The sequence below is a fragment of the Cebus imitator genome, unplaced genomic scaffold (assembly GCF_001604975.1).
Source record: "Cebus imitator isolate Cc_AM_T3 unplaced genomic scaffold, Cebus_imitator-1.0 Scaffold386, whole genome shotgun sequence".
Taxonomy (NCBI): Eukaryota; Metazoa; Chordata; class Mammalia; order Primates; family Cebidae; genus Cebus; species Cebus imitator.
In genome coordinates this window covers 448,142-467,342 of record NW_016107701.1, presented here as the reverse complement: position 1 = coordinate 467,342, position 19,201 = coordinate 448,142, and the positions used below count along the sequence as shown (strand labels likewise).

At 37.1% G+C, this 19,201-nt stretch overlaps 1 protein-coding gene across 12 annotated transcripts in view; it reads left to right on the top strand.

The window, feature by feature from the left end:
* The window catches only part of HERC1 (HECT and RLD domain containing E3 ubiquitin protein ligase family member 1), a 230,823-nt gene that overhangs the window by 85,066 nt on the left and 126,556 nt on the right, over window positions 1–19,201 (top strand). For all 12 annotated transcript variants that reach the window (XR_005196792.1, XR_005196793.1, XM_037731214.1 and 9 more), the window contains 8 exons: window positions 597–908; window positions 2,015–2,111; window positions 2,690–2,833; window positions 4,256–4,383; window positions 7,504–7,648; window positions 7,756–7,927; window positions 9,291–9,425; window positions 10,034–10,199. Coding sequence is in view for 10 of the 12 variants with exons in the window: in XM_037731214.1 (XP_037587142.1) it covers window positions 597–908; window positions 2,015–2,111; window positions 2,690–2,833; window positions 4,256–4,383; window positions 7,504–7,648; window positions 7,756–7,927; window positions 9,291–9,425; window positions 10,034–10,199 (1,299 nt within the window). In the remaining 2 variants the exon portion in view is untranslated. The remainder of the gene's footprint in view (window positions 1–596; window positions 909–2,014; window positions 2,112–2,689; window positions 2,834–4,255; window positions 4,384–7,503; window positions 7,649–7,755; window positions 7,928–9,290; window positions 9,426–10,033; window positions 10,200–19,201) is intronic.

The window sequence follows — 19,201 nt, the reverse complement described above, 5'->3', positions numbered from 1 at the left end:
AAAAAAAAAAAAAAAAAAAAAAAAAAAAAAAAAAAAAAAAAAAAAAAAAAAAAAAAAAAAAAAAAAAAAAAAAAAAAAAAAAAAAAAGTAAATAAAACCTGGAAGTTCTTTTTGCCAGATTAGCATTTTATATTCTTATGATCACTTTTTTTTACATTTATAACCCAGCTAGAACTTTCTATTTTATTTTTACTTTCATTAAAATGTATTTTTTTTTCCAAATAGTTTAGAATGCATTTTGTATGGTTCTTGCCATAATGTACCTTGAGGAATTCATAGGAAAATTTTGCATATTGCCATTCTCAATTATAAGATGATATTAAGCATTTTACTTTGTTGTTTCATTCAATCATAACCTGGACAATAACTTGAAAAGATAAAATATACATGAAGATTTGAACTCAGCAACAAAGTTGTAAGCATAAAAAGACCATTCATACTCTTTTAAATTTCTGTATATTCCTTAATCTCTCTGGAGAATCATGCCATATCCTGCTTTAAAAGATGTCCTTTGAGCCTCTTTGATAAAATCAGCCTTAAATATTATACTTTGATACTCAGATAAGTATTTTATGTTTATGATTTTTTGTTTATAGATTGAAGCTGGACAGTACTGCACTTTTGTCATTTCTACTGATGGCTCTGTTAGAGCTTGTGGTAAAGGCAGCTATGGGAGACTGGGCCTTGGAGACTCCAATAATCAGTCAACTTTAAAAAAGTTAACATTTGAGCCTCACAGATCCATTAAAAAGGTTTCATCTTCTAAAGGATCTGATGGTCATACTTTAGCTTTTACGACAGAAGGAGAAGTCTTCAGTTGGGGAGATGGTGATTATGGGAAACTGGGACATGGAAATAGTTCAACACAGAAATATCCCAAGCTTATTCAGGGACCTCTACAAGGAAAGGTATGTGCTTTCTTTTTAGTTATAAAAATAATTAGATGCATTGGTGTGGTAACTGACAATATCTTTCTGATTTTGATGTTTTCTTTCTGCCAGTGCCCCTTACCCCCAACCCTTTGGATTAATCTTTTGTATATCTGTTTTACAGTTTACAGAACACCTTTATATACATTATTGAATTTTAATTCTTATATTCTTATAAGAGTAGTTATTATCCCTATTTGACATATAAGTGAACTGAGAGTCATTCATTCAACAAGCATTTATTTAGCACTTTCCAAGTATCAGGCAGTATTTTAGGCATTAGATGTGTAGCAGTGAACAAGACAGATAAGTCGCTAATCCTTTAGTCTTCAGGGTAGAGATAATAAGTTAACAAACATATAAAATAGTTTCAGATAACAGTAAAGAAAAAAAATGAGCAATAAAGATTAACTTGGGCAGGGTGTGGTATTAGGTAATGAGGTAGGTCAGAGAGTGCTCTTAAGAGAGGTGGCATCTTAATAGACACCTGAATGGTGAGGCATTTAGACTAGCTAAGTAATTGCCAAGGACCCACACAAATAATTAGAACTATTAGAAACTGAGCCCATATCTTCTCTTTTTATTAACCAGCCTACCTACCCACATTCCTTCCCTCCCTCGTTTTCTTTTCAAGACAGGGTCTCACTCTGTCATCAGGCTGGAGTGCAGTGGCACTATCTCAGCTCACTGCATCCTTGATTTCCTGGGGCTCAGGCGGTCCCCCTAACTCAGTCTCCTGAGTAGCTGGGACTATAGGCATGTACCACCATGCCTGGCTAAGTTTCATATTTTTTATAAGAGATGGGATTTTACTATGTTGCCCAAGCTGGACTTGAACTCCTGAACTCAAGTAGCCTGCCTTCCTCAGCCTCCTAAAGTGTGGGGATTACAGGCATGTATTTCAGCACTTACTTGACTCCTTAGCCAGTCATCCTTGTTCTGAGCACAGCCTCCACAACTGTGCATGGAAATTCCTGAATGGGTTGTGAATATTAGTATCTGTGAAGTCTCTGTGTGTAGTATCAGATATGGACTATGTGTTTTAACCTGTGCATGCTCATTATATTTACTTGTATGCAACGCAGGTAGTTGTTTGTGTGTCAGCTGGATACAGACATAGTGCTGCTGTCACAGAGGATGGGGAATTGTACACCTGGGGTGAAGGAGACTTTGGAAGATTAGGTAAGATTTTTTAAAAATGGAAGTTATTCTAGAAAAATAGAAATGATTACAGTTACTGAGAAGCCGTGAGAGTAGATTTACTAGTGAGAATAGACTGTCATTTATTTTGTTTAAGCTCAGAGGAAGATAATTTTATATAGTTAAGACCTAGATTTTAGTGCTGATATTTAAGATGTAATTAAATCTAGCAAGCATTTACTGAGTGTGCCCTATTATGACCAGGCACTGTAGGGTTTCTGGGATAAGAGCAATACCATCCTGATCCTGAAGTTTATAATCTAGTGGGTAATGAAAACAAGTCAACATGAGCATGAAACAGGACAACATAAGGTAAGTGCTATGAGGGGAGCATGAATAGATGATTTTAATGGTTCACTGAAGTGACTGCATGACCCAGTTTAGGAGCAGCTTGGAAGATTGTTTGAGAAGATGTTAGAAATGATTCTCTTTTTCATATTGCATTTAAAAAGTATCTCAAGTCTGTTTTAAAATTGTAACGTTTATTCTACTTGTGAAGTAACGACCTAGAGAAAAAGAGGTAACATTGTTTCTTTGTTGTTGTGTGTGTTTTATCCAAGGTCATGGTGACAGCAATAGTCGTAACATTCCAACATTAGTAAAAGACATTAGCAATGTAGGAGAGGTTTCTTGTGGCAGTTCACATACTATTGCTCTGTCTAAAGATGGGAGAACTGTATGGTCTTTTGGAGGAGGAGACAATGGTATGTATCCTTTGTTTCAGTATCTTTGGTTTTTTTCTTGAGATTTTTAAAAATTTATTTTTCAGTTATATATGCCTAGTGTAGAAAGACTGAAATACAGATGAGCAGAAAGAAATTAAAAAAGAACTGAGCTTTTACAAATGTTGCTTTAACCATTGTTAACATTTTGGAAATAGACTAATAAATATACATTTATACAAATATTTACATATATTTCTACTAAGATGTCTTTTTAAAAACCAAACTAGACCTACATGTGTATATTTTGAATAAGTTTATATATGTTTTGACATGTATATGTTTTACTTTAATAGTTTTTTTTTTTTTTTCTTTTTTTTGAGACAGGGTGTTGCTTTGTTAACCCAGGCTAATGTGCAGTGACGTAAACCTGGCTCACTGCAGCCTCAACCTCCTGGGCTCACGCGATCCTCCTACCTCAGCCCCCCGCCAGTAGCTCAAACTGCAGGCACACACTACCATGCTCAACTAATTTTTGTATTTTTTGAGAGACAGGATTTCGCTTTATTGCCCAGACTGGTCTCGAACTCCTGGGCTCCAGTGATCTGCCATGTTCGGCCTCGAAAAGTGCTAGTATTACAGACGTGAACCTCTGCGCCCAGCAGGAGTATCTTTTTTATATCAAGAAGCATGACTCTACATCTTTCTTTTAAGTGGCTCAAAGTATTCTTTTATTTGATGGTGGCACAATTTATAAAACCAGTTACTTATTGTTGAGTATCTAGATGGTTTCCATTTTTTTCAGTATTAACAATACAATGAATGAGTAAATCTTTGTTCACTTTAGTTAGTCACTCTTCCTAGCAATGTGAGTGCTTACTTCCCCATAGTCTTCAACAACAGCATGTATTAAAATTAATATAATTACATAATTTCAATAGTGAAAATGGTATCATTTAATTTTTACTTTTTTTATTCCTGATGAAGTTGAATTTGTAGATTGTTGGCCGTTTGTTTTTCTTCTTTAATGATTTGTCAAGTTTTCAATTTCATGAACTGTTGAATCTTTTTAAAATTCTTTTGAAAAATTATATGTATATACATTCTTGTATAGTACTTATATATTATGTCAGCAAATTTGAAGTTAGTAATAGAGCCATTAAAGGAGGAGAAAGACAGAAAAATAATTTAAAAGTGATTTTAAATGCTTGATTTAAAGGTGATTTTAAATTGCTTGATTTTAATTGCTTGAAATTAAGATATAAAAGGCTATCAGTGGTTGTTTGTTAGCTTTCTTACATTAAAAATGCTCACTTGTTAACATCCTCAGCTATCAGAAACAAGCTTTTCATATCTGTCAGGTTAGTGATGGAAAGATTAAAGCTCTTTATCAACTTTAGTACTATTAAAAAGAGTAGAGGTTCTTTGAAGCAAGTAAATTGTTTAGTGTGTTTGTTTTTATAGGTAAACTTGGTCATGGTGATACCAACAGAGTGTATAAACCTAAAGTTATTGAAGCTTTACAAGGAATGTTCATTCGCAAAGTTTGTGCTGGGAGCCAGTCTTCACTTGCTTTGACATCAACAGGGCAGGTAGGACTAAGAGATGAGTATAAAAGACTTACAGTATTTCAGAGGATTAGGTGACTAAACAGTAATTATTGTATTTAAATTTTTAAATTCAAATAAATACATTTTTAGGCAACATGCTGAAATGAAGTATTTTCTCCTGTTTGAAGTAGAGTATCTGAGAAGGAACCAGGTTTTCTAACCTGGCCTATGTGACCCAGATAAACCTTAGTGGAGACTCTGTTTTTCATATTAAACTGATTTTCTAAAATGTTTTAGCATTTAGCTTCCCTTAAACCTTTTCCAAAACATCATCGATAGTGGGGGAAAGCTGAACTAGATGTAGATGGAACCAGTGATATGAACTAAGAAGGCAAGAGGGTGATCAAAAAAGAGGATAAAGAGAATGCTTAAGTATGGAAAATAATCTGAAAGAGGTAAAGTCAGGCTTAGGATAGTTAAGATTTTATGAGCCTTTATAAAAGTTCATAAGCTTTGGACTTTTATAGCTTATAAACTTTGAACTTTTACATGCTTATTTTCACTCTTACCCTATTTGTTGGCTGAGGATAGGGAGGAGCGAGGTATGATTAGAGACTGACAGTATTTGTCCCTGTGTATCTATCAGTGATGGCAGTAAAAGAGCGAGCTGACAACTTACTCTGTCATGTATAGGAGGCCACTTTGTGCGAAGCAGTGGTATAGAAGTGTTTTGTGACTAATTTGCAAGACCGATGAGCAGAAAAGCTGAAATTAGCATGTAATTTTGTTATTCTTTGAGAAACTAGAATGCCTTGTGTCCTAAAAATCTAACTCAAGTTATTCATTATTACATTTGTTAGTTGCTGCCTTAAAAATGTCTCTTCTATGTATTTCTCACCTTGGGTTTTATAGTAAGAATCCATGAATTAAAGTTAAAAGGTGCTTATATATTTGATATATACATAAGCAAAAAACAGGCAAATTAACAGACGTTCCTTGAACATCATGTCCTTCTTTTTTAATTAAGGGTGATAATTTCTGCTTTGCATACAAATGATCATGTAAGATAATCATTAGAATTGAGAGTTTCTGTAGATTATCAAGTACTCTTCAACTATTAGTTGGTGGTGGTAGTAGTAATAAAAATAATACTAACAAATCTATTACATTGAATCCCAAGAGAACTTGTAAATTGTTTATAGAATAGTCATATCATGAGTACCTTAAGTTATATTAAATCAAATACATATATATGGAAAAAAGTAAAGTCAAATATTTTTAAATGGAAGAGTATTTCTGTTTACCATTAAACTTGAGCATGAAATGATGGTCAACATTTGCTTTTCCCTCAGTCTCTCTCAGCCCTTTCAGGCCTCTTCTATATTGACTTCCCACCATACTACATGGTATGGTCCAGTCCCTAAAGGCAAGCCAAGTATTTCTCATCTGGTGCTCAAACAAAGGAACATCGCAAGAGAAAACTCTATGTAGGCCTTACTGAGTGACAGTATTATAGTGATGTATCACTTAACAGGATATGTTCTGAGAAATGTGTTGTTAGGCAATTTTGTTATTGTAAGAACATTGTAGAGAGTACCACACAAACCTAGATGGTGTAGCCTACTACGCTCCTAGACTATATGGTGTAGCCTATTGCTCTTAGGCTTCAAACCTGAACTGCATGTTACTGTGCTGAATACCTTCGGAAATTGTAATAAAAGGGTAAGTATGTATCTAAACATAACTGAACATAGAAGAGGTACAGTAAAAATACTGGCATCAAAGTTCCATTAAATCTTGTGGGACCACTGTTGTATAATGTGGTCTATTATTGACTGAATGGTGCATCACTGTAGTATAATTTGTGAGTGATTTAGGAGATTTCCTATGATGATTTTGACTGTACATTATTTCACTGTCCTTATCTTTAGTTCCTAACATCTCGTAAAATATGCTTATGTACTGGAATTTGTTGCTTTCTATACTTAAGTAAGTTACTTGAAAACAAGTACAAATATATGTTCTTATTTTATTTTATTTTGAAGTCAGGGTCTCACTCTGTTGCTCAGGCTAGAGTACAGTGGCACAAACAAGGCTCACTGCAGCCTTGACGTGGTGGGCTCAAGAGATCCTCCCCGCTCAGGCTCCCAAGTAGCTGGGACCATAGGCCTGTACCACAATGCTTGGCCAATTTTTAAAATTTTTTTGGAAACCGGGTCTTGCCATGTTTTCCAGGTTGGTCTTGAACTCCTGGATTCGAGTGATCCTCCTGCCTCTGTCTCCCTAAGTGCTGGGATTATAGGCTTGAGCCACTAGACCTGGACAGTCCTTTTTAGTTTTTATTGAAGTGGTTTAATCTGTCAGCAGCACTTTCCTAAAATAATTGCAAGACAAAAAAAAATTCTCAAATTTGGTGGCATAAAGATAAGAGTCCATATCATCTTAACAAAACCTATTGAAGATAAAGAAAAAAATCATTCAGATTGCTCATTGTTTTGATTTTGTTGATTTTGGGTTGCTAGATTGGCAGTTATTCACTTATTTGTCTTGCCAAAGACAAAATTTTTTTTCCCACCTAACCCTTTCCCCAAACATCTTAAATCAATCAGTGGTTATTTTGGTATTGATTAGTCAAAAATGAAGATGTTCAAGAGGAACTATCTTGCTCCTGCTTCACATGGCCCTCTTTGTAAGTGATAATTATTGTAACAGTGAGGTGAGGTATTTTAATAATAAACATCAGTTTTGTGATTTATATAATCTATTTTATATGCTTGTACCTTGTTCTAATCTTAATCTTACCAAAATAATGAGAAACACATAAAGGAGAAGTTTTAAGACAGTATTTTCAAAGCCAGTAAGATGGGGCAAATATAACAAATTGCAAGCCAGTTAGTAGTTTGGCAGACTGTCACAGAAGACCTTTCTGTTTTTCTATGACCTGTTATTTTTGTTTTCAGATTAGCTGTTTGTCTGCCTATACATCAAAGGCTTAAAGGCAGCAAGAAAAATAACAATCTTTAAAATGATCAAAATGATTTTAACATCAGAAAGTTATTTATTACCAAACTACACTCTAGTTTCATAGATTTTATTTATCCCTAAACAAGCCAACAGTCTAATCATCTCAGAGTTACATGTAGTGTATTCCTGTTTTTTCAGGTCTACGCTTGGGGCTGTGGAGCTTGTCTAGGTTGTGGTTCTTCAGAAGCTACTGCTTTGAGACCCAAGCTTATTGAAGAACTGGCTGCCACAAGAATAGTTGATGTTTCAATTGGAGACAGTCATTGTTTGGCTCTTTCTCATGGTAAAGTCATTTGTTTTTAAGGAAATGTTATTAACTTTGTTTTCTGTAAATATATGACATTTAAATTTGGCTTTTCTTTTATATAATACTTTATATTTTGTTTTCAGATAATGAAGTTTATGCCTGGGGCAATAACTCAATGGGGCAATGTGGCCAGGGAAATTCCACAGGTCCTATTACTAAACCAAAGAAAGTGAGTGGCTTAGATGGCATAGCCATTCAGCAAATTTCAGCTGGAACATCACATAGTCTGGCATGGACTGCTCTTCCTAGGGACAGGTAAGAGTGCCTGTTTTTAAAAATTCTTGTGTGTTTTAACACAAAAAAGTCAGTGAAAAGTAGAAACACTAATAAAAGTGGAAATAATTGTGCTTTGTTCATAAAATACTCTTCTGAAATAGATAGGAATGCTTTTTCTCTATCATAAAAATGACATTAGATTTGAGCGTTGATGTTATACGTGTTTCACAAGCAAGAGGTCATACCCAGTATTTAAGACATTGTCTTAAACATTTTGAATCCTCTTTTATCTCTAGATACAGATTTAAAATGATTAAATGTCTGTGTATCAAGAGGAAATTAAAATAATTAAAATCAGAACTAGGCTTTATTGATTTAATGTTATTTAACATCAGCACTCTTTATCTGGTTGGTTTTTTGAAAAAGTTTTTTTGAAAAAAAAAATTGCCGTGCTTTTAAATCAAGAAGGTTACTCTTTGCAGAAACTTAGATTTTTCCTAAAGTGCTAACTGTATGTGTTTAGTCAATCAGGTAGGTAAGTTTTAGTCAATATTAAGATATTGAATTTTAAGGAATGTCTGAGTTATTTCAGACATTTTCGAATACACACGGGCTAATTTATAGCTTAGAATGTATTTTGTTTGCATTCTATACCTTTGACTCAGAGTTTTAAAATGATATTCTAATCAATTAAAAATATTTGTTAATAGTTTTTCCTCTTAACACAAAAGCCAAAATAAATAAGTTGAATATAAGGAGTTTGCTATTAGCATTAAATCTCCGTCTTCCCACTTCATATGTAGGTGGTTGAGTCCCAAGATCTTAAAAGTATTCACAATAAATTTCAGGATTTTGTCTTTTAATAGATTTCAGTATATCACTCTATAGAGTCAGAATATTTTTCTTAATAAGAAATATACATTTTCTAGACTCTTAGAACCAGAGGGACTTTAGTAGATCATGTAACATAGCCCTCTGCTTTCAGGTGAGTAGACATCCAAACCTTCCAAAACAAGTGGTGGTTGTATGCTTTCTTCTTAAAGATGGCAAATTCGTGGTTTTCCTTAGTCACTAAAATGAAAGGTTTTATCACTTTCATAATTAGTAATGTCTTCTGTGTATGTTGTTGAAATCATTCATCTTTGATATATATATGTGTATATATATTTTTTGAGATGGAGTCTCACTTTGTTACCCAGGCTGGAATGCAGTGGTGCAGTCTCTGCCCACTGCAACGTCTGCCTCCCAAGTTCAAGCAATTCCCCTGTCGTAGCCTCCTGGATAGCTGGGATTGTAGGCATATACCATCATGCCTGGCCAATATGTTTTAATTTTCATTTTTGATCATTCATGAAAACTTCATTTTAAGACTGTTTTATTATTTTCTGATGTGTCCTTTTAGACAAGTTGTTGCATGGCACCGGCCTTATTGTGTAGATCTTGAAGAGAGTACCTTCTCACACCTGCGTTCTTTTCTTGAGAGATACTGTGATAAAATAAACAGTGAGATTCCCCCACTCCCTTTCCCTTCATCAAGGTATGTTACATGTGTGTTTGTGCATGTGTATAAATTACTCCTTTTGAATTTTGACTTACTGTTCTTTCTTGTTTTCCCAAATTATATGGAACTTTTTAAATAATCTAGGAAAGAGCTAACCTTAGATACTTATTGATAATAACCTCTAGGAAAAAGTTACTCATAATTTCACAAATGATGTTTTAAAAATTTACTGTCGTTCATGACTTGACAAATTTTTTTTTTTTTTTTTTTGGAGACAGTCTTGCTCTGTCACCCAGGCTAGAGCACAGTGGCTGATCTCGGTTCACTGCAACCTCTGCCTCCTGGGTTCAAGCAATTCTCCTGCCTCTTCCTCCTGAGTAGCTGGGATTACAGGCATCTGCCATCGCGCCTGGCTAATTTTTGTATTTTTAGTAGAGACAGGGTTTTGCCATGTAGGCCAGGCTGATCTCAAACTCTTGACCTCAGGTGATCTGCCCATCTCAGCCTTCCAAAGTGCTGGGATTACAGGCATGAGCCACTGCACCTAGCCAACAAAACTTTTAAATTGAAAAAAATGTTACCCATACTGGGTAGCACATACACTTTTATGTTCCAAAAATTCATAGCAGTTTATTTGGTTTCAGAGAACACCACAGTTTTCTCAAGCTGTGCCTAAAGCTACTTTCAAATCACCTTGCTCTTGCACTTGCGGGAGGGGTAGCTACCAGCATTCTCGGGAGGCAGGCGGGCCCACTTCGAAATTTGCTCTTCAGACTGATGGACTCAACTGTCCCAGATGAAATCCAAGAGGTAAGAGAATAGAGAAAACTACATCTTTCACTGAGATTTTAGCCATACAGTATATTCAACTGTACGTTGGACAGTTTCAATTGGATGTTGTTTCCCTTACTCCTATTTTCTTGGTGGGAACAGATATTTTTGGTTAACTCATCCTTTGAGACAAAGGTCAGATGCTATCTCTGAGAAACTTTTTATTCCTGCCCTCCCACCAGATTTGGTTTTTCTTGTATATGTTCTCATTACATCACATTGTATTATAGTTGCCTATTTACAAACATGTCACTCTTTTTTCACCAGAAGATGAGTTCCTGAGGGCAAGGACCTAGTGCATGGCTTGGTCAATAGTAGTAACTGAATAAGTGGACTGGGTCATCTACTAGAACTGTATCCAGAGCTAAGGAGAGGAAGGTCGGCTTAAGGAGGAAGAAGTGGCCTAGATTAGCATAGTGATTATAAATTAGGAGAGTATAGGTTGAAAAAGCATATTTAGTATTACAATACAATATTAAATTTGGGGAAAATGTAAAAATGTCTATATATTTGAAGTACAAAATATAGAAAATAAAAATAAATATTTTGGCAGGTAATAATAGAAAGTATAGTAATTTTTAAACCAGTGTACTCCTAAATTATCAATGGATCAAAGAAGGAAATTACAAGAGAAATTTGAAATACTTAAGATTAATGAAAACAAAAACATAACATACCAAAACTCATGAAATGCAGCTATAGCTATGCTTGGAGGGAAATTTGTAGCTTATAACATCTATATTAAAAAGAAGAAATATGTTGAATCAGTAGTTTAACCTTCCATCTTAAGAAATTAGAAAAAGAGGAGCCAACTCAACCCAAAGCAAGTAGAAAAATGAAACTAATGTAGAGTAGAGTGAAATTTTAAAAATAAAGAATAGAAAAACCGTTGAGATCAAGGAAACTAAATGTGGGTTCTTTGAAAAGACAGAAACCAACAAACCACTGGCTGGACTGACCAAGAAAAAGAGAGAGAGGACTTAAATTATTCAAATCAGGAATGAAAGATGAGATATTACTACTGACCCTAAAGAAATTAAAAGAGAATTGAGAGGCAAAGCAGGATGGTGAAATAGAATGCTCCACTGATCATTCCCCCTGCCAAGGACACCAATTTAACAACTATCTACACAGAAAAAAGCATCTTCATAAGAACCAAAAATCAGGCGAGCACTTATAGTACCTGGTTTTAACTTCATATGACTGAAAGAGGCGCTGAAGAGATAGAAAAAACAGTCCTGAATTGGCAATGCCACTCCTCCCCCTGTGGCAGTGGCAGTGTGCAGAGTGTCTCTGGGTGCTGTGGGAGGGAGAACACAGCAATTGTGAGGCATTTAACTCAATGCTATTTTGTTAGAGCAGAAAGGAAAACTGGACCAAACTCAGCTGACACCTGTCCACAGAGGGAACATTTAAACCAAACCTAGCCAAAGGGGAATTGCGGATCCCAATGGTCCAATTTTGAATTCCTTCAAGCCTTGCCACTGAGGCCTGTAGTGCTCTGTGCCTCCAAGTAAACTTGAAAGGCAGTCTTGTTCCAAAGGACTGTAACTCTTAAGCAAGTACTAGTGCTGAACTGATCCCAGAGACAGTGGACAGAGGGATACATGACATACTGAGACTCCAGCTGCAGCAACCAATGGAGTGCTGCCTCCCCCCCGCCCCCATGCCAGGCTACACAGCTCGTGGCTCCAAAAGAGACCCCTTTCTTCCACTTGAGAGGAGACGGAAGAGTGGGCAGGACTTTGCCTTGCCTCTTAAATACCACCTTGGCCAAAGCAGAATAGGGGACCAGTCAGAGTCACAAGGCTCCGTGTTCTAGGCGTCAGTTCTCAGATGACATTTCTAGACATACCCTGGGCTATGGTATGATTTTTGACATACCAAAAATCAGTACTGCCTTTAAGAAAATGATTCAGTACTGGCAGCATTCATCGCCTGCTAACTGAAGTACCTGTGGGCCCTGAATAACCAGCATTGATACCCCGGCATTACGTCAAGGGCCTTGGGTGAGCCTCTAAGACTTGCTGGCTTCAGATATCAGCACAGCCACAGAGGGATAGAGCACCAAATACACTCTTGGAATCCCTGATTTCAGGACTTGATTCTTAATGGCATTTCTAGACCTGCCTTGGGCTACAGGAAAAACCACTCCCATGAAGGGTGAGTCCCAGGCCAGGCAGTATTTACCATAAGCTAACTTAAGAATCCCTGGGGCTGGGCGACGTGGCTCACATCTGTAATGCCAGCACTTTGGGAGGCTGAGGTGGATGGATCACAAGGTCAAGAGATAGAGACCATCCTGGCCAACGTGTTGAAACCCCATCTCTACTAAAGTACAGAAAAAATGAGCCAGGCTTAGTGGTGCGCGCTTGCTACTTGGGAAGCTGAGGTGGAAGAATCACTTGAACTGGGAGGCAGAGGTTGCAGTGACCGAGATTACACCATTGCACTCTAGCCTGGCTCCATCTCAAAAACAAAACAACAACAAAAAGAATCCCTGGGCCTTAAGGGAACCTTGGTGCTTGTCTGGCAATACTCATTGTGGCCTGAGGTGGTGTTAGCTATGGGGTGAGGCTCTTCTAGCTTTGGAGAGGGGAGGCATGAGTGAAAAAGACTATATCTTGTGGTTTGAGTGCCAGCTCAGCCATAGTACAGTAGAACACTAGGTAGACCTCTAAGGTTTTTTATTATAGTCCCTGACTCCCAGACGGCACCTCTAGAGAGTTGGGGGAACCTCACTGCCCTGAAGGGAAGAACACAGGTCTGGCTGGCGTTGCCACTGGCTGATTGTAGAACCACAGGTCCTTGAGTGAACACAGGCAATAGTCAGAGAGTGGTTACAGCAGGCCTTGAGTAAGACCCAGTGCTGTTCTGGCTTCAGGTCTGACCCAGTGCAGCCACAGTGATTGTGGCCACAGGGGTGCTTGTGTCACTCCACTCCTAGCTTTAGGTGGCTGAGAACAGAGAGAAAGAGAGAGACTCTGTTTGGGAGAAAGTAAGGGAATAGAACAAGAGACTGCCTGATAATCCAGAGAATTCTCCCAGATATTGTCCAAGACCATCAAGGTGGTATCTCTATGCAGCTGCAAGAACCACATGCTACTAAAGCAGATACAGCTTAGATCACAACACCCAAGTCCTTTCAAATATCTGGAAAGCCCAAGATATATCTGGAAAGCCTAAGAAGGATGGATACAGATAGGCCCAGACAGTAAAGACTACAGTAAATACCTAACTCTTCAATGCCCAGACACTGGAGAATATCTGCTAGCATCCACACCATCTATGACCTAACCAAATGGACTAAATAAGGCACCAGTAACCAATCCTGGAGAAACAGAATTGTGAACTTTTAGGCAGAGAATTCAAAATATCTGTGTTGAGGAAACTCAAAGAAATTCAAGATAGCACAGAGAAGGAATTCAGAATCTTATCCGATTAATTTAACAGATTAAAATAATTTGAAAGAATCAAGCAGAAATTCTGGAGCTGATGAATAACAGTTGTCATATTGAAGAATGCCTCAGAGTCCTTTAATAGCAGAACTGATGGCAGAAGAAAGAATTAGTGAGCTTGAAGACAGGCTATTTGAAAAGACATAGTCAGAGGAGACAAAAGAAAAAGAATAAAAAAAAATGAAGCACACCTGCAGGATCTAGAAAATAGTCTCATAAGGGCAAGTCTAAGAGTTATTGGCCTTAAAGAAAAATCTCATGAAGGAAAGCCCAGGACCAAATGGCTTCACTGGTGAATTCCACAAAATATTTAAGGAAGGATTGACACTAGTTCTTCACAAACTCTTCCAGAATATAGAAGAGAAGCTAATACTTGCCAGTTATATTCTGTGAGGCCAGTATTACCCTAATAGTGGACCAAGACATTGCAGGAAAAGAGAAACTATAGACCTGCTATTACAGGGCTCTGATGCATTCTTCAATATCCATTATGAAGATAGATGTAAAAATTCTCAACAAACTACTAACAAACCAAATCCAGCAACTTACCTAAAAGATTGTACACCATGACCAAATAGGATGTATCCCATTTTCAAAGTATGGCTATCAGTCAATATAATATGCCATATTAATAGAAAAATCAACAAAAACCATGTGATTATCTGGATGCTGAAAAACCATCTGATGAAATTCAACATCCTTTCATGATAAAGACATTCAACAAACTAGGAATAGAAGGGAACTTTCTTAACCTGATAAAGGGCATCTATGAAAAATTTATAGTTAATATCATATTCAATAGAGAAAAATTGAAACCCTTCCCCCTAAGATCAGGAATAAAATAAGGACTTCTACTCCTGTCATTTCTATTCTAGCTGGGGCAGTTACGTAAGATAATGAAATAAAAGTCATGTAGATTGAAAAGGAAGATGTAAAACTATTTCTGTTCACTGATGACATGATTTTGTGTGTAGAAAATCCTAAGGAACACATGCACACACACTCATCACAACTGCTAGGGCTCGTAAACGAATTCAGCAGACTTTCAGGATAAAAGATAAATGTATAAAAATTGTTTCTATACCCTAGCAATGCACAGTAAAAAATATAAAGGAAACAAGTTAACCTATAAAAGCATCAAAAAGAATAAAATACTTAGGAATACATTTAACAAAAGTGTAAGACTTGTACACTGAAACCATAAAATATCATTGAAAGAAATTAAAGAAGGCCACAATAAATGGAAACATACCTCATGTTTATGGATTGCAAGACTTAATATTGTGAAGATGTCAGTAATTTGCAAATTGGGTTACAGATTCAGTGTAGTCACTGTCAAAATTCTTACTGGCTTTGTTTGGCAGAAATTGATAAGCTGATCTTAAAATATTGGAAATTCAAGGATCCAGAGTAGCCAAAACAGTCTTAAAAAAGAAGAATGAAGTTAGAAGATTCACACTTTCCAACTTCAACACATACTACTTTATAGTTACAGTAATAAAAATAGAGTGGCTTTGTAAGAAGGATAGATATATAGATCAGTGGAATAGACTTAAGAGTCCAGAAATAAACTCATACATTTGTGGCTTGTTGATTTTCTACAAGAGTGCCAAAACAATTTCATGAGAGAATAGTATCTTCAACAAATGGTATTCAGACAACCATATACCCGCATACAAATGAACGAAGTTGCTTCCTTACATCACAATTGCCACAAAGAAAATAAAATACCTAGGAATACAACTAACAAGGAACGTAAAGGACCTCTTCAAGGAGAACTACAAGCCACTGCTCAACGAAATAAGAGAGGACACAAACAGATGGAGAAACATTCCATGTTCATGGTTAGGAAGAATCAATATCGTGAAAATGGCCATACTGCCCAAAGTAATTTACAGATTCAACGCCATCCCCATCAAGCTACCAATGACCTTCTTCACAGAACTGGAAAAAAACACCTTAAACTTCATATGGAACCAAAAGAGACCTCCGCATAGCCAAGTCAATTCTAAGCAAAAAGCACAAAGCAGGGGGCATCACACTACCGGACTTTATACTACAAGGCTACAGTAATCAAAACAGCATGGTACTGGTACCAAAACAGAGGTATAGACCAATGGAACAGAACAGAGGTCTTGGTGGCAACACAACATATCTATAATCATCTGATCTTTGACAAACCAAACAAAAACAAGCAATGGGGAAAGGATTCCCTGTTTAATAAATGGTGTTGGGAAAGCTGGCTAGCCATGTGCAGAAAGCAGAAACCGGACCCCTTCCTGACACCTTACACTAAAATTAACTCCAGATGGATTAAAGACTTAAACATAAGACCTAACACCATAAAAACCCTAGAAGAAAATCTAGGCAAAACCATTCAGGACATAGGTGTGGGCAAGGACTTCATGACCAAAACACCAAAAACATTGACAAGAAAAGCCAAAATAGACAAATGGGACCTAATCAAACTCCACAGCTTCTGCACAGCAAAAGAAACAATCATTAGAGTGAATCGGCAACCAACAGAATGGGAAAAAATTTTTGCAGTTTACCCATCTGACAAAGGGCTGATATCCAGAATTTACAAAGAACTAAAACAAATTTACAAGAAAAAAACAAACAAGCCCATTCAAAAGTGGGCAAAGGATATGAACAGATACTTTACAAAAGAAGACATACATGAGGCCAACAAACATATGAAAAAATGCTCATCATCACTGGTCATCAGAGAAATGCAAATCAAAACAACATTGAGATACCATCTCACGCCAGTTAGAATGGCGATCATTAAAAAATCTGGAGACAACAGATGGTGGAGAGGATGTGGAGAAATAGGAACACTTTTACACTGTTGGTGGGAGTGTCAATTAGTTCAACCATTGTGAAAGACAGTGTGGCGATTCCTCAAGGACCTAGAAATAGAAATTCCATTTGACCCAGCAATCCCATTACTGGGTATATATCCAAAGGATTATAAATCGTTCTACTATAAGGACACGTGCACACGAATGTTAATTGCAGCACTGTTTACAATAGCAAAGACCTGGAACCAACCCAAATGCCCATCGATGATAGACTGGACAGGGAAAATGTGGCACATATACAGCATGGAATATTATGCAGCCATCAAAAACGATGAGTTTGGGTCCTTTGTAGGGACATGGATGAACCTGGAAACCATCATTCTCAGCAAACTGACAGAAGAGCAGAAGATCAAACACCGCATGTTTTCACTCAAAGTGGGTGTTGTACAATGAGAACACATGGACACAGGGAGAGGAGCACTACACACTGGGGTCAGTTGGGGGGAAATAGGGGAGGGACGGTGGCAGGTGGGGAGTTGGGGAGAGATAGCAAGGGGAGAGATGCCAGATGTAGGTGATGGGGAGGAAGGCAGCAAATCACACTGCCACATGTGTACCTATGCAACAATTTTGCATGTTCTTCACATGTACCCCCAAACCTAAAATGCAATAAAATAAATAAATTGGGGAAAAAAAAGAATTCTTATAAGTCAACAATAAAAAAGACACCCCAGTTTTAAAAATGAACAAAGAAATTGAGTAGACATATCTCTAGAGAAGAGATACAAATAGCCAATAAACACATGAAAAAGTGTTCAACATCATTAAAATTATTAGGGAGATACAAATCAAAACCACCTTGAGATACCACTTCACACCCAGTAAGTCAGACTAATAATAGCAAGTGTTGGAGGAGGTGGAGAAATTGGAACCTTCATGCATTGCATGAGAATGTAAAATGGTACAGCTGTGTCGGAAAACAGGCAGTTCTTTAAAGAGTTAAAGTTACTGTATGAGCCCGCAGTTCCACTACTAGGTCTGTACTCAAGAGCATTGAAAACATATGTCCACACAAAAACTTGTACATGAATGTTCATAGCAGCATTATTTATAATAGTGAAAAGGTGAAAACAACACAGATGTCCCTCACCTGATGAATGAATGAACAAAATTTGGTTTATCCATACAATGTAATATTATTCAGGCATAAAAAGAAATGAAGTATTGATACATAGTACAACCTAACTGAACCGTCTGAACATTATGCTAAGTGGCTGGGCACAGTGGCCTTCATATGTTACTCCATGAGGTTAATGATGTCCATGTATCTTATTACTGACAATATCAGTCTCAATCACATGGTTCAGGTGGTTTCTGCTGGGATTCTACATCCATCAATAGCTTCTGAGAGAGGATTGGTAGAAAATACGTTAAATGAAAATATGCTCACACTTAAATAGTTTGACAGTTGAGTATCTTCATGAATGGTTTAGGCATAAATTTCTAAATTAGAAATCATTTTCCATAAGACTTGTGAAGTCATTGCTTCATTGTCTTCTAGTTTTCAGTGGTGTTACTTAGAAAATTAGTGTGCTTTTGATCCTTTGTATGGAAATCTGTTTTTCCGCTCTAGATGCTATAGAGTAAGTTCTACTTGTCCTTTGTGTTCTTACATTTGTTTTTTTTTTGAGACGAAGTCTTGCTCTGTTGCCCAGGCAGGAGTGCAGTGGGGCGATCTCAGCTCACTGCAACCTCTGCCTTCTGGGTTCAAGCAGTTGTCTGCTTCATCCTCCCAAGTAACTGGGATTACAGGCACCCACCACCATGCCCGGCTAATTTTTTTGTATATTTAGTAGAGACAGAGTTTTACCATCTTGGCCGGGCCGGTCTTGAACTCCTGACCTTGTGATCCACCTGCCTCGGCCTCCCAAAGTACTGGGATTACAGGCGTGAGCCACCACTCCCGGCCTGTGTTCTTACGTTTCAAAATGATATGAAATGACGAGGGGAAGGACACAGCCTTCAGTATTAAGAAATTATCTTGGCCAAGCATGGTGGCTCATACCTATAATCCCACAATTTTGGAGGCCAAGGCCGATGGATCACTTGAGGCCAGGAGTTGAAAAGCAGCCTGGCCAACATGCAAAACCCCTTGTCTACTAAAAAATGCAAAAAGAAAATTATCTGGAAGTGTTTTGTTGATTTTCTCTTTATTGTTTTCTGTGCTCTTTCTCTCTCTCTGGAATTCCTTATTATTGGCATACTTGACCTCCCGAACCAGTCCTGTTAATTTTCTTGTGTTTTCCATTTTATCCCCCTCTACTTTATAAGAAATTTAATTCTATATTCTAGCCCTTCTATTGGAGATTTTCTATTTATCATCTTTTTAATTTATAAGGGCTCTTTTCTTCATTCTCAAAGTGTTCCTTTTTTAGTAGCCTCCTGTTCTGACTTACCCTTTTTGAAGACACTAATTTTTGTTCTTGTGTGTTTCTCACTATGTACTTTAAAAAAAATTAGACCATTTCTGTTAGTTTTAATCTCTGTTATATTAAAGGCTTTCCTCAAATTTCTAATAACCTTTGGCTGCCCAACCATTGTTAAGAGTGTGATGTTATGGCCAGGTGTGGTGGCTCATGCCTGTAATCCCAGCACTTTGGGAGGCTGAGGTGGGCAGATCACTTGAGGTCAGGAGTTTGAGACCAGCCTGGCCAACATG